The sequence below is a fragment of the Mustelus asterias genome, chromosome 19 (assembly GCF_964213995.1).
Source record: "Mustelus asterias chromosome 19, sMusAst1.hap1.1, whole genome shotgun sequence".
NCBI lineage: Eukaryota > Metazoa > Chordata > Chondrichthyes > Carcharhiniformes > Triakidae > Mustelus > Mustelus asterias.
In genome coordinates, this window is record NC_135819.1 from 11998534 (window position 1) to 12012685 (window position 14152).

A 14152-nucleotide genomic window follows, 5' to 3' on the forward strand; every position below is an offset into this window, starting at 1 on the left:
GTACTGCAGGGATTCTATGGATCGATGGTTCTCTGGTCCTGCGTTAATCTCCTATTTTCCGATTCATGTACACATCCAGATGCCTCTTAAAAGTTGCTCATGTGCCTGATTCCATTTTCTTTTCAATTATCTTAACTCTTTCCTCCTCATCTTAATCTCCATTCAGAAGATGTCAGACGAAGTTGCCTGAATTTTATGGCAGGCCCGCCCGGAATCAGGGCAGGCGAGGCTCGCGGAACGGCATTCTGCGCTGGCCTCGGGTGGGATCTGACGAGCCCCGGGGCGGATGAGGTGGTAAAATTCCAGCAGGTCAACGCGATAGCCTTACGAATACTCGCCTGTATCATAATATTCGTAAATCCTGATCGAAGCTGGTTGAATCAGGCCCACTTTGAACAACTGATGTACTCTAAATCCAAAGCAAGTCTCTTCTGTATGTGAAACCTGTTTGTCATTGAAAAGGGGGCAATCAGAACACAGTTAATAAATTAAAGATCAGCCGGAAGGATTCATCTGCTTGGGTAAAGAAGAAAATGATGCAGCAACATCAGAGATATAATTCACCTGGAGATACTCATCAATGGTTTGACTCCAAGGTGTGAAAGACTAATAAAACTTCACACTATGGGCCCGATTTTACCATTTTCATTCTCAGTGCTGAATCTGGGTGTAATTCAGATCCGATTTGGAAACCTGCTCTCTGGCGCCCCCCATACACACTCAGCCTGAAGAAAACATCGCGGGTCCCATTAGCGCTGTGGGTGGGGCTTCGCGCACCCCAAACGATCGGAGCTCCGAACGGCGCATGCGCAGTTAGAAAAAAATTTGAAAAAGCGCGCCCGTGTCAGATCGCTCCCGGGCCGCAGAAAGCGGAGAAAGCGGCCCGGGAGGGAAAAGTGGGAGCGATGGACCCCACACACATCACTGTCCCCCTTATCCACCCCCCCCCCACTACCCACACACATCACTGTCCCCCTTATCCACCACCCCCCCACTACCCACACACATCACTGTCCCCCTTATCCACCCTCCCACTACCCACACACATCACTGTCCCCCTTATCCACCCCCCCCACTACCCACACACATCACTGTCCCCCTTATCCACCCCCCCCCATTACCCACACACATCACTGTCCCCCTTATCCACCCCCCCCCACTACCCACACACATCACTGTCCCCCTTATCCACCCCCTCCCACTACCCACACACATCACTGTCCCCCTTATCCACCACCCCCCCACTACCCACACACATCACTGTCCCCCTTATCCACCCCCCCCCACTACCCACACACATCACTGTCCCCCTTATCCACCCCCTCCCACTACCCACACACATCACTGTCCCCCTTATCCACCCACCCCACTACCCACACACATCACTGTCCCCCTTATCCACCACCTCCCCACTACCCACACACATCACTGTCCCCCTTATCCACTGCCCCCCCCCACTATCCACACACATCACTGTCCCCCTTATCCACCACCCCCCCACTACCCACACACATCACTGTCCCCTTATCAACCCCGACACTACCCACACACATCACTGTCCCCTTATCAACCCCCCCACTACCCACACACATCACTGTCCCCCTTATCCACCCCCCCCCCACTACCCACACACATCACTGTCCCCCTTATCCACCACCCCGACTACCAACACACATCACTGTCCCCCTTATCCACCCCCTCCACTACCCACACACATCACTGTACCCCTTACCCACCACCCCCCACTATCCACAGACATCACTGTCCCCCTTTTACACCCCCCAATACCCAGACCGATCGCCACCCCTGCTCTCCCCTCCCCTCCGCAGAGTGGCAGCGGACTCCCCTGCCTCCCCCCACCCCCCCACCAGAGATCCATCTACCCCCCCCCCCCCCCCCGCCACCCAGTGAGCGATCGGGCCTCCCACATTCTCCCCCCCCCCCCCCAACAGACAACGATCTGCCCCCCCCCCCACCCCCACCCCCTCCCCCACCCCATCCCCCCACAGAGAATGGTCTGGCCTCACTCACCCCCCCAGAGGAACATCTGACCCGCCTCCTCCTCCCTCCCTACCAGACAATGATCAGCCCTCCCCCGCCCCCACCACCAGACAACCATTGGCCCTCCCCACCCCTGCCCCACCAGAGATACATCTGACCGCCTCCTCCTCCTCTCCCCCCCCCCCCCCCCCACCCCCAACCAGACAACGATCTGACCCAAATCCCTCCTCCCCCTCACCACTGATCTGAGTCAGGGAGCCGTTGGAAGCTCGGAACTCGCCTCTTCAGCAGCAGGAGTGCCCGATTCAGACTTTTATTTAGCAGGTCCATTACGGCGCGGTTCCGGATCGGCGAACGCGGTGGTAAAGGGGAAAATGCTGATAAAGTTCAGCGGGCAATTGATTAATTCAATTTAAATGCATGCAAATGCATTTAAATTGTTGTTGCGCCCGTTTTGGGCGCGAATCGAATGGCCGCCATTCCCGGGTTTCGGTAAAGTGGCCATCTGCGCGGACGGGGGCGCGGATCGCGTTAATGGCCTCTCACCCGACTTTACCATGTTTTCGCGCCCCACTGGTAAAATCGGGCCCTATGAGGTATGGTCCAAAAGTGCAACATAGAAAATACTACAGCACAAACAGGCCCTTCGGCCCACAAGTTGCGCCGGTCATGTCCCTACCTACCTAGGCTTATATATAGGCTTACCTACAACCCTCAATCCTATTAAGTCCCATGTACTCATCCAGAAGTCTCTTAAAAGACCCTATCGAGTTCGCCTCCACCACCACTGACGGCAGCAGATTCCACTCACCCACCACCCTCTGTGTGAAAAACCTACCCCTGACATCTCCCTTTACCTACTCCCCAGCACCTTAAACCTGTGTCCTCTTGTAGCAGCCCTTTCAGCCCTGGGAAAAAGCCTCTGAGAATCCACCCGATCTATACCTCTCAACATCTTGTACACCTCTATCAGGTCACCTCTCATCCTTCGTCTCTCCAAAGAGAAAAGACCGAGCTCCCTCAACCTAGTCCAAGGAGAAAAGACAGAGTTCCCTCAACCCAGGTGGGGGGGCAACCAACACTGACCAGGTGCCTTGAAATCCAATACCCTGCCAACACTCGAACAGTCTACGACACTTCAACGTTACTCAATTGTTTGGGGACACAGGTCCAGATTTTTGACGTGACGCATCAATTTATCCTGGCGAAAATCGCAGAAATGATTAAAAATCAAAGTCCTGCCTAAATCACGGCATTTTCTATTTTTGCGGAACGGAGTGAGTCCAGTGTTCACGCGTACATGCTTTACAGAGACAACAGACCATTTAAATCATCAGCTGCCTCCATTAAAATGAGACTTCAGAAGGCAAGGAGCTTTTTCTTATTATTCATTCCTGGGACATGGACGTCGCTGGCTGGCCAGTATTTATTGCCCATCCCTAGTTGCCCCTTGAGAAGGTGGTGGTGAGCTGCCTTCTTGAATCGCTGCAGTCCACGTGCTGTGGGTTGACCCACAATGCCGTTAGGGAGGGAATTCCAGGATTTTGACCACAGCGACAGTGAAGGAGTGGCGATATATTTCCAAGTCAGGATGGTGAGTGGCTTGGAGGGGAACTTGCAGGTGGTGGTGTTCCCATGTATCTGCTGCCCTTGTCCTTCTAGATGGAAGTGGTCGTGGGTTTGGAAGGTGCTGTCTAAGGATCTTTGGTGAGTTGCTGCAGTGCATCTTGTAGATGGTACACACTGCTGCTACTGAGCGTCAGTGGTGGAGGGAGTGGATGTTTGTGGATGTGGTGCCAATCAAGCGGGGCTGCTTTGTCCTGGATGGTGTTGAGCTTCTTGAGTGTTGTTGGAGCCGCACCCATCCAGGCAAGTGGCGAGTATTCCATTACACTACTGACTTGTTCCTTGTAGATGGTGGACAGGCTTTGGGGAGTCAGGAGGTGAGTTATTCACCGCAGGATTCCCAGCCTCTGACCTGCTCTTGTAGCCACTGTGTTTATGTGGTGAGTCCAGTTGTGGAGTGTGGATCCCAACATTTGCAGAGTACGGGCCAGCCTAAACGTATTTGTTCAGATACCCACAGTGGTTAACACTGCTGCCTCACAGCGCCAGGGACCTGGGTTCAATTCCAGCCTTGGGTTACTGTCTGTGTGGAGTCTGCACGTTCTCTCCGTGTCTGCCTGGGTTTCCTCCAGGTGCTCAGGTTTCCTCCCACAGTCCAAAGATGTGCAGGTTACGTTGATTGGCCATGCTAAATTAACCCTTGTGTCAGGGGGATTAGCAGGGTAAATATGAGGGGTTATGGGAATAGGGCCTGGGTGGGATCTTTGGACGGTGCAGACTCGATGGGATGAATGGCCTCCTTCTGCACTGTAGATTCTATTCTATGTTTCTTGTGCGCTATACAGACAAAACATACTGTTCATAGAGTACAAAGGAGAGAAGGAAAGGAGAGTGTGCAGAATATAATGTTACATTAATAGCTAAGGTGTAGAGCAGGATCAACTTAATATAAGATAGATCCATTCAAAAGTCTGATGGTAGCAGGGAAGAAGCTTTTCTTGAGTAGATTAGTGCATGATCTCAGACCTTTGTATCTTTTTCCCAAAGGAAGAAGGTGGAAGAGAGAATGTCCGGGGTGCGTGGGGTCCTTGATTATGCTGGCTGCTTTGCCAAGGAAGTGTAGACAGAGTCAATGGATGGGAGGTTGGTTTGAGTGATGGATTGGGCTACGTTCACAAGCCTTCGTAGTTTCTTGTGGTCGTGTTCGGAGCAGTTTAGTATGTTTACTATTTTAAAATTTTGGACACAATGCCGGAGCTCCAGGATAGGTCATCTGCCCAGAGCTCCCTCCATACCCAGCAACCTCCCCATTTCCAGCCAGGTTGCCCACACAACTCCTGTCCTAGTCCGTCACCTGGACCGAAAACACCTCCCTCCAGAGAGAGCCTGGAAAAAGTCTGGGCAGGCATTTTATAAGGCCTGGTTTACAAAGCCAGAAATTCTCCCATCTCCGTGCCCCAGATCCAAGAGTGAAAATCTGGGCCACTGGGAGGGATTTTCCGGGCACCCTTGCCTCAAAGCCGGAAAACCCCACCCAAGAGCAACGGATGTGTGCATGGTCCGCTGCCCCCCGCCCCCTCCCCCTCCCCCTCCCCCACCCCCTCCCCCCTCCCCATCCCCCCCCCCCCGCCCCCCTCCGCTCGCTACGACTCTCACTGCCTTTCATCCATCTTATATAATTATCAAAATGTAGTTTGTTTCTTACCGAATCCAAGTAAATGATGAGTGATCCTTTGGTTGATAGAGCCTTGTCCATTTCAAATTTTGATATATACCCTTCCACTTCATTCATCAACTGAAAGTTAATCAGACAAAAAGTCTGTAATTTGTGGCTTTTTTAAGAGATACACGGGGTACGGGCGGCACAGTGGCACAGTGGTTAGCGCTGCTGCCTCACAGCGCCAGGGACCCGGGTTCCATTCCGGCCTCGGGTCACTCTCTCTGTGGAGTTTGCACGTTCTCCCCCATGTCTGCATGGGTTTCCTTCGGGTGCTCAGGTTTCCTCCCACAGTCCAAAAGACGTGAAGGTTAGGTGTATTGGCTAGGCTAAATTCTCCCTCAGTGTACCCAAACAGGCTCCGGAATGTTGCAACAGTTTTCACAGTAACTTCATTGCAGTGTTAATGTAAGCTACTTAATAACACTAATAAATAAACTTTAAACTTTAACCCACACATCTTTGGACTGTGGGAGAAACCGGAGGAAACCCACGCAGACACAGGGACAAAATAAAAAGTTTGCACAGTCACCCAAGGCCGGAATTGAACCCGGGTCCCTGGTGCTGTGAGGCAGCAGTGCTAACCACTGTGCTGCCCCACAAAACTCAAGCATCCTGGAAAATCTAGTTGCCAACCTTGTTCACTCTGCTACTAGTAACAGCTGCTACCGGTCAAAGTCTTTTATCTTTATTTGTGCTATTAATAGCAACTTTCTTTTTAACTTTCGATGCGAGCTTAATTTTGACATTTATATATAAATAAGTGTAAGCTTGCATTAAATATTAAAGATATCTTACCAGCTGCAGATCTTGTAAATCTGGAGAAAATCCGGTCAGCATGGAAATATCTGCAACGACCATTGAGGAATCTGTATCGCCAAGATATCTGGAAAAATTAGGTTTTACAAGCTTATTTAGAAAATTAGGGAAACAAACTACAATCGTCAGACTTTGTTAGCTTTGCGAGACTTTGGCTGAAATTTTACCATCCCGTCCACCATGGGAATTGGAGCGGGAAAGGGGCAGAACATGGAAAGGTCTGTTGACCTCAGGCGGGATTTTATTGTTTTGGGATTAGTGAGGCCATAAAGGGTGGAATTGTGGTCGGTGTGGACTCCCTGGGTCGAATGGCCTCCTTCTGCACTGTAGGATTCTCTGGATTCTATGGAAAAAGGGGCTAAAAGGATAAAAAGTAAAAAGGCAGGATGAAAAGGTAATTTTAAGGAATTTCTATTTGTACCGGTAATCATTAGAAATAAGGTTTAATTTAATATTTCTGTATAAGTTAGGAAACAGCCTATAGTTAGATTCATGCTGGGCAAAGGTATTTGTATGTGTGGGGGTTGGTTCAATTCAAAATATGTTTCGATTGTGCTTAGAGAGGGTTACGGAGTGAAGAGTAAATAAACTCGCAGAAGCATGTGACATCTGCTTAGCAACAAAGGGGCGTTTTAATGCAGCAAGGCTTTTTGTTCCTAATTTAACTGGAAGGAGGGCAGTTGAAGATAGCACTGGGTAGTGAACGTCTCTCAACTCTGCCAGGAGAAAGACTGGACAGGACCAGGTAGCTGCAAAGAGGCCGACTGGGCAATGAACCAGAGTAAGAAGTTTAACAACACCAGGTTAAAGTCCAACAGGTTTATTTGGTAGCAAAAGCCACACAAGCTTTCGGAGCTCTTAGCCCCTTCTTCAGGTGAGTGGGAATTCTGTTCACAAACAGAGCTTATAAAGACACAGACTCAATTTACATGAATAATGGTTGGAATGCAAATACTTACAACTAATCAAGTCTTTAAGAGATGAAACAATGTGAGTGGAGAGAGCATCAAGACAGGCTAAAAAGATGTGTATTGTCTCCAGACAAATCAAAATCAATCTGGAATTTTAGCGTGAGGGTTGCAGAGAATGTGACGGTCAGGCAGGGATTTCCGGCTTTTAGACCAGCGCAGCCGGAGAGTTCTGCCCTTTATCCCTCAGTAATTGTCAAATCAATTTCCTCAATAATATCCGATAACAAATGTAATTCTCCAACCGATTGAAATATGAACTCCTTACCGTGCGCAGACATTCAACATCAGAGAATTCACAGCATTTGCCGGTTGGAATTCTATAGCAATGCAAAACAAGACTAGTTATTACCACCATGAAATTCTTAATTCACAATTATATTTTCATATGTGGATAAATGGAAATGGAATTGCAATAATATTGCTTCTTTCATGACCTGAGGCCCACCCTTTCCATCAATGAACTGTTGAAATGTAGTCTCTGTTGTGACACAGTGGTGGCACAGTGGTTAGCACTGCTGCCTCACAGCGCCAGGGTCCTGGGCTTGACTCCCGGCTAAGGGTCACTGTCTGTGCAGAGTCTGCACGTTCTCCCCATGTCTGCGTGGATTTCCTCCGGGTGCTCCGGTTTCCTCCCACAGTCTGAAAGAGGTGCTGGTTAGGGTGCATTGGCCGTGCTAAATTCTCCCTCAGTGTACCCGAACAGGTGCCAGAGTGTGGCAACTAGGGGATTTTCATAGTAACTTCATTGCAATGGTGGGTGGACCTTCCTATCAGTGTACCCTCTTCAGGCCTTTGTGCAGAAAATCATCATCTCCATTGTGCCAACCCCTGGTCTGCCTGCTGTCTGTCAGGGAATAGGGGGGGAATGTCCTTTAACTTACCCGATCTCCATGGAGACAGGCTTGCTGGTTCCATCAGGCCCCACCCACCAGATGATGCAAACCACGTCCCCGGTTTTTGTTTTGGAAATGTGTCAGGATGTCTGACGAGATCCCCCTGTATTTGCGGGGGCAGCATGGTGGCACAGCAGTTAGCGCTGCCGCCTCACAGCGCCAGGGACCCGGGTTCAATTTCCGGCTTGGGTCACTGTCTCTGTGAAGCTTACACATTCTCCCTGTGTCTGCATGGGTTTCCTCCGGGTGCTCCGGTTTCCTCCCACAGTCCAAAGATGTGCGGGTTAGGTGGATTGGCCATGCAGAATTGCCGCTTAGTGTCAGGGGGACTAGCTAGGGTAAATGCATGGGGTTATGGGGATAGGGCCTGGGTGGGATTGTGGTCGGTGCAGACTCGATGGGCTGAATGGCCTGTAGGATTCTATGAAACTCGCCGGTTTCCAATCAGAATTTGACACTTTGCCATTTTCTTGGAAGATTCTGCCCTAAAATGTGCTGTATATATAAGCAACTATATTACCAGTCCATGGACTGGGTCCCATCACCTAGCTAGGATCACAATGCTATCTTAACTGCTGAGCAAGCAGAAATATCCCATCGCACTCCCTTGATGGGAGTCAAAGAAATGCGAGGATAATTCTTGTCGCTCGTTGCATTTCAGAGTGGGTTGATCCTTGAACAGCTAAGAGAAATAACGATCTCTGGATGATTCGTGCGTGGCTTACCTCGGGGCACGTTTTCCACAGTTATTTGGAAATCAAATTTCTTGCATTCCTTGGCTAGTTTCGACAACATAACATGACATGTAGTTAGAACCTAAATGGAATAAAAGAAATAGTGCTTCTTTATCAAAAGCAGTACATTTTAAATCGACCAAACCAGCCAGAGTGGTGGAATATGCATGGTGAAGTTTATCCCTTTTCATTCATTCGTGGGACATGGGCGTCGCTGGCTGAGCCAGTATTTATTGCCCATCTCTTGGAAGGCAGTTGAGAGTCAACCACATGCTATGGCTCTAGAGTCACATGTAGGCCAGACCGGGTAAGGATGGCAGATTTCCTTCCCTAAAAGAACCAGACGGGTTTTTCCAATGATCGACAATGGTTTCACGGTCATCAGTACATTCTTAATTCCAGATATTTTGTTTTGTTGGATTCAATTTCCACTATCTGCCGTGGCGGGACTCGAACCCGGGTCCCCAGAACATTAGCTGACTTTCTGGGTTAATAGTCTGATGATAATAGCCATCGCCTCCCCTTATGCTACTCTGCGGAGGTCCTGGCATGTTCTGTAATTGAATAAAATCATAGAATCTCTACAGTGCAGAAGGAGGCCATTCAGCCAATTGAGTCTGTACAGACCACAATCCCACCCAGTCCCTATCCTCATAACCCCATGCATTTAACCTAGCTAGTCCCCCTGACACTAAGGGGGAGTTTAGAAACCCTACAGTGCAAAAAGAGGCCATTTGGCCCATTGAGTCTGCACCGACCACAATCCTACCCAGGTCCTACCCCCATATCCCTACATATTTACCGGCTAATCTCTCTAACCTATGCATCTCAGGGCACGAAGGGGCAATTTTAGTATGGCCAATCAACCGAACCTGCACATCTTTGGACTGTGGGAGGAAACCGGAGCACCTGGAGGAAACCCACGCAGACACGGGGAGAACATGCAAACTCCACACAGACAGTAACCCAAGCGGAAATCGAACCCGGGTCCCTGAAGCTATGAGGCAACAGTGCTAAGCATTGTGCCACCGTGCCGCCCCAAATGGGGTGTTTAAATTTAGAACGGGCTAATTTATGCAGCCAGGACCCTCCACAAATGTCTCCAAACTGACTTCAGGGTCAGAGACTTGAGGCAGATCCACACAGAGTCAACCCAGATAATTACCCAGGAAATGTTCATACTCGGTATCACTCCCTGGTTAGCGACCTTAACTGAAAGGAGCGACACAACTGAGCTAAGCTCTCCAACTTGACTTGACACTTTCCCTCCCACCACCAATCCCTGACCCAAATACCCACCCAACCCGACACCCACATAACCCGACCGTCTTACCCTGATCTGACTAACCACAAAGCAACGAAGCATCGGCCCACAACAATCACTCACCCACCCACAATTACTCATCCACTCATTAACCCACACTGTGGAGGCGATGGCCCACTGGTATTATGGCTGGACTATTAATCCAAAAACTGAGCTAATGTTCTGGGGACCTGGGTTCAAATCCCGCCACGGCAGATGGTGGAATTTGAATTCAATAAAAAATATCTGGAATTAAGAATCTACTGATGACCATGAAACCATTGTCGATTGTCGGAAAAACCCATCTGGTTCACTTATGTTTTTAGGGAAGGAAATCTGCCGTCCTTACCTGGTCTGGCCTACATGTGACTCCAGAGCCACAGCAATGTGGTTGACCCTCGCTGCCATCCAAGGGCAACTAGGGATGGGCAATAAATGCTGGCCAGCCAGTGACACCCATATCCCACGAATGAGTTAAAAAAAACTCATTCATTAAGACTTGAGATCTGTAATATACCTGAACATAGCAGCTCGTGCAATAAACAGGGGGCAAGTCCTCTTTGGTTTGATTTATTATTGTCACATATATTGGGAAATAGTGACGCTACTGTGCCTTTAAGAAATGTATTTTTTAAATCATGTTCTTTGTGGATGGATTGGTAAATTTGCGGATGACACTAAAGTCGGTGGAGTTGTAGACAATGCGGAGGGAAGTGGCAGGTTACAGAGGGACATAGATAAGCTGCAGAGCTGGGCTGAGAGGTGGCAAATGGAGTTTAATGCGGAAGAATGTGAGGTGATTCACTTTGGAAGGAGTAACAGGAATACTGAGTACTGGGCTAATGGTAAGACACTTGGTAGTGTGGATGAACAGAAGGATCTGGGTGTCCATGTGCATAGATCCCTGAAAGTTGGCACCCAGGTTGATAGGGTTGTTAAGAAGGCGTACGGTGTGTTAGCTTTTATTGGTAGAGGGATTGAGTTTCGGAGCCAGGAGGTCATGCTGCAACTGTACAAAACTCTGGTGCGGCCGCATTTGGAGTATTGCGTACAGTTCTGGTCGCCGTATTATAGGAAAGATGTGGAAGTGTTGGAAAGGGTGCAGAGGAGATTTACCAGGATGTTGCCTGGTATGATGGGAAAATCGTATGAGGAAAGGCTGAGGGGCTTGAGGTTGTTTTCGTTAGAGAGAAGAAGGTTAAGAGGTGACTTAATAGAGGCATACAAGATGATCAGAGGATTAGATAGGGTGGATAGTGAGAGCCTTTTTCCTCGGATGGTGTTGGCTAGCATGAGGGGACATAGCTTTAAATTGAGGGGTGAGAGATATAGGACAGATGTTAGAGGTAGGTTCTTTACTCAGAGAGTAGTAAGGGCATGGAATGCCCTGCCTGCAGCAGTGGTGGACTTGTCAACGTTGAGAGCGTTCAAGTGGTTATTGGATAAACATATGGATAATATTGGAATAGTGTAGATTAGGGGCTTTAGATTGGTTCCACTGGTTGGCGCAACATCGAGGGCCGAAGGGCCTGTACTGCGCTGTAATGTTCTATGTTCTATGTTCTCTGCAGTTATACGCAGCTTTGCTTTGTTGTCATTGTGCTTGTTGCTGACCTGTCTGATTGGATGCTTTCAATGGGGTTTTGTTTATTTTTAATCTGGGCCTAATACACTCTCTGAGAATTTATGACCCTTTTTGAAGTGTTAAGGGAAGATTGATTGACAGGTCAGGTGGGACAGTAAGTTAACCACTATGTCAAGGGGAAGCTGGGGTGACTACGAGAGGGAGAAAGGATTAATAGCATGTCCTGATTAAAGTCAATGTTAGAAGGATGTCCTGATTGGAGTTGCTGGATGTTGTGTGGAGCATAAATACTGGCATGGACCATTGGGACAACTGATTTTCATCTGTTCTGTATCATATCTAGTTCTGCTGGAACACTTTACCATTTTATGGATGGCACGGTGGCTCAGTGGTTAGCATTTGGTGCCTCACAGCGCCAGGGACCCGGGTTCGATTCCCGGCTTGCGTCACTGTCTGTGCGCAGTCTGCATGTTCTCCCCGTGTCTGCGTGGGTTTCCTCCGGGTGCTCTGGTCTCCTCCCACAGTCCGAAAGACGTGCTTGGTTAGGGCCATGCTAAAAATTCTCCCTCAGTTTTCCCCAACAGGTGCTGGAGTGCGGCGACTAGGGGATTTTCACAGTAACTTCATTGCAGTGTTAATGTAAGCCTACTCATGACACTAATAAACTTTAAAGCTTATTATTGGGGTGATTAACCGTGTTCCAATGACACAATTTAATTCATCATCTGCCACGATGCGAGGGAGTGATGGAGGAATGGACTAAATTCCGTCGACAGTAATTGGAGCCGGTTCTTACCTTCACTGTTCCTTTACCTTGCCCAGTCGCATTTATCACCACTTTATCAAGGGCGTTCATCTGAAGTATGGATAGAGTTAATTAGCCATTTACATTACATGCTGCTATTTCGATATAACCTAATAGTCATAGCAATAGTTAGGGATGGGCAATAGGCTTTTAGTCAGAACTCACCCTTGCTGATTTTGCTACAAATTGATTTTGTTCATCAAAACGCCACTTCAGAAGTCTCTGTCTGCCGGGAATGGACACAACGACATTTAAGTCAACGTCTTTGACTTGAGGGATATCAGCCTGGTACTTGGCTAATCCTTGTAAAGCCACCATTGTGGCCTGGAGGGGAAGAAAAAGAGTTATTGTTAGACATATTTGAGAAGAAAGAAAATGGTTTAGAATAACTTGCTTGCTTGAGAAATAAGAATGGGTAATCAATTCAGTGGGACACCTGGATTCCCAGTTGGGCGGGGGTGAATGGTCCAGAGAATCCCGGCCTTTGATTGCTGAGACGGGTCTCTGACACTTGACTCGAAAACATTTGTCAATGAGTTTCACTACAAAATCCGAGAGGCCAGCTCGACTTCCGGTAGGAAGTAGAGGGATACGGACCGAGTAATGCAGATGGGTTTGTTTTGTAGTTCAGTTGGGGCATCAAGGTCAGCACGGGCTTGGAGGGCCGAAGGGCCTGATCCTGTGCTGTACTTTTCTTTGACCTTTGCTCTTAATACGGCGAGTGAAGCCGGCTAGGAGGCCTGCGAGACTCACACTGGTTTCCTCGCCTGAATCAACACTCTGTGCAGTTTTGGGAAGATTCTGCCCCTTGAATGCGATGGTGGAATATCTCAGTGAAGGAGATCTGTGATACTTTTGTGCCTTAAGTATATTTATTGGCCAGAGGACAGCAGAATATAAATCAATAAAAAATTATTTTAAAGTGAATATTTAACACTTATTATCCAATTAATTATTTAATCCTAATGTTTAAGAATTGCAAGCGCAGGAGGAACTTTGGGTTTTTTTTTCCTCTGGTTCCATTACTCACAAAATAATTTGTCAGGTACTTGAAACAACTCCTCAGAGACCGGTGTCCCTTTACCACATTCCTTTTATTTACAAACACTATTCCACTCCATCTAAGCACAAGCCTTTCTCCTTTGGGAAAGGGTGAACTCCTGTTGGACAGCAAGAGAAACATAGAAGATAGGAGCAGGAGGAGGCCATTCGGCCCTTCGAACCTGCTCCACCATTCATCACCATCATGGCTGATCATAAGTTCATAAGATATAGGAGCAGAATTAGGCCATTCGGCCCATCGAGTCTGCTCCGCCATTCGATCATGGCTGATATGCTCCTCATCCCCATTTTCCTGCCTTCTCCCCATAACCCTTCAACCCATTACCAATTAAAAATCTGTCTAACTCCTCCTTAAATTTACTCACTGTCCCAGCATCCACTGCACTTTGGGGGAGCGAATTCCACGGATTTGCAACCCTTTGGGAGAAGTAGTTTCTCCTCAACTCTGTTTTAAATTTGTTACCCCTTATCCTAAAACTGTGACCTCTTCTCCTAGAATGCCCCACAAGAGGAAGCATCCACTCCACGTCTACTTTATCCACACCTTTTATCATCTTGTATACCTCAATTTGATCTCCTCTCATTCTTCTAAATTCCAGAGAGTATCGGCCTAAACTGTTCAATCTCTCTTCATACGACAAACCCCTCATCTCTGGAATCAATCTAGTGAACCTCCTCTGAACTGCCTCCAATGCC

General features: G+C 48.3%; 1 protein-coding gene across 1 annotated transcript in view; it reads right to left on the reverse strand.

The window, feature by feature from the left end:
• The window catches only part of LOC144507758 (complement C3-like), a 111454-nt gene that overhangs the window by 15608 nt on the left and 81694 nt on the right, over nt 1-14152 (reverse strand). The window contains exons 30-36 of the mRNA XM_078235027.1: nt 12560-12718; nt 12386-12445; nt 8693-8783; nt 7340-7391; nt 6083-6170; nt 5273-5362; nt 339-444 (exon numbers count right to left, since the gene is read on the reverse strand). Coding sequence (XP_078091153.1) covers nt 339-444; nt 5273-5362; nt 6083-6170; nt 7340-7391; nt 8693-8783; nt 12386-12445; nt 12560-12718 — 646 coding nt within the window. The remainder of the gene's footprint in view (nt 1-338; nt 445-5272; nt 5363-6082; nt 6171-7339; nt 7392-8692; nt 8784-12385; nt 12446-12559; nt 12719-14152) is intronic.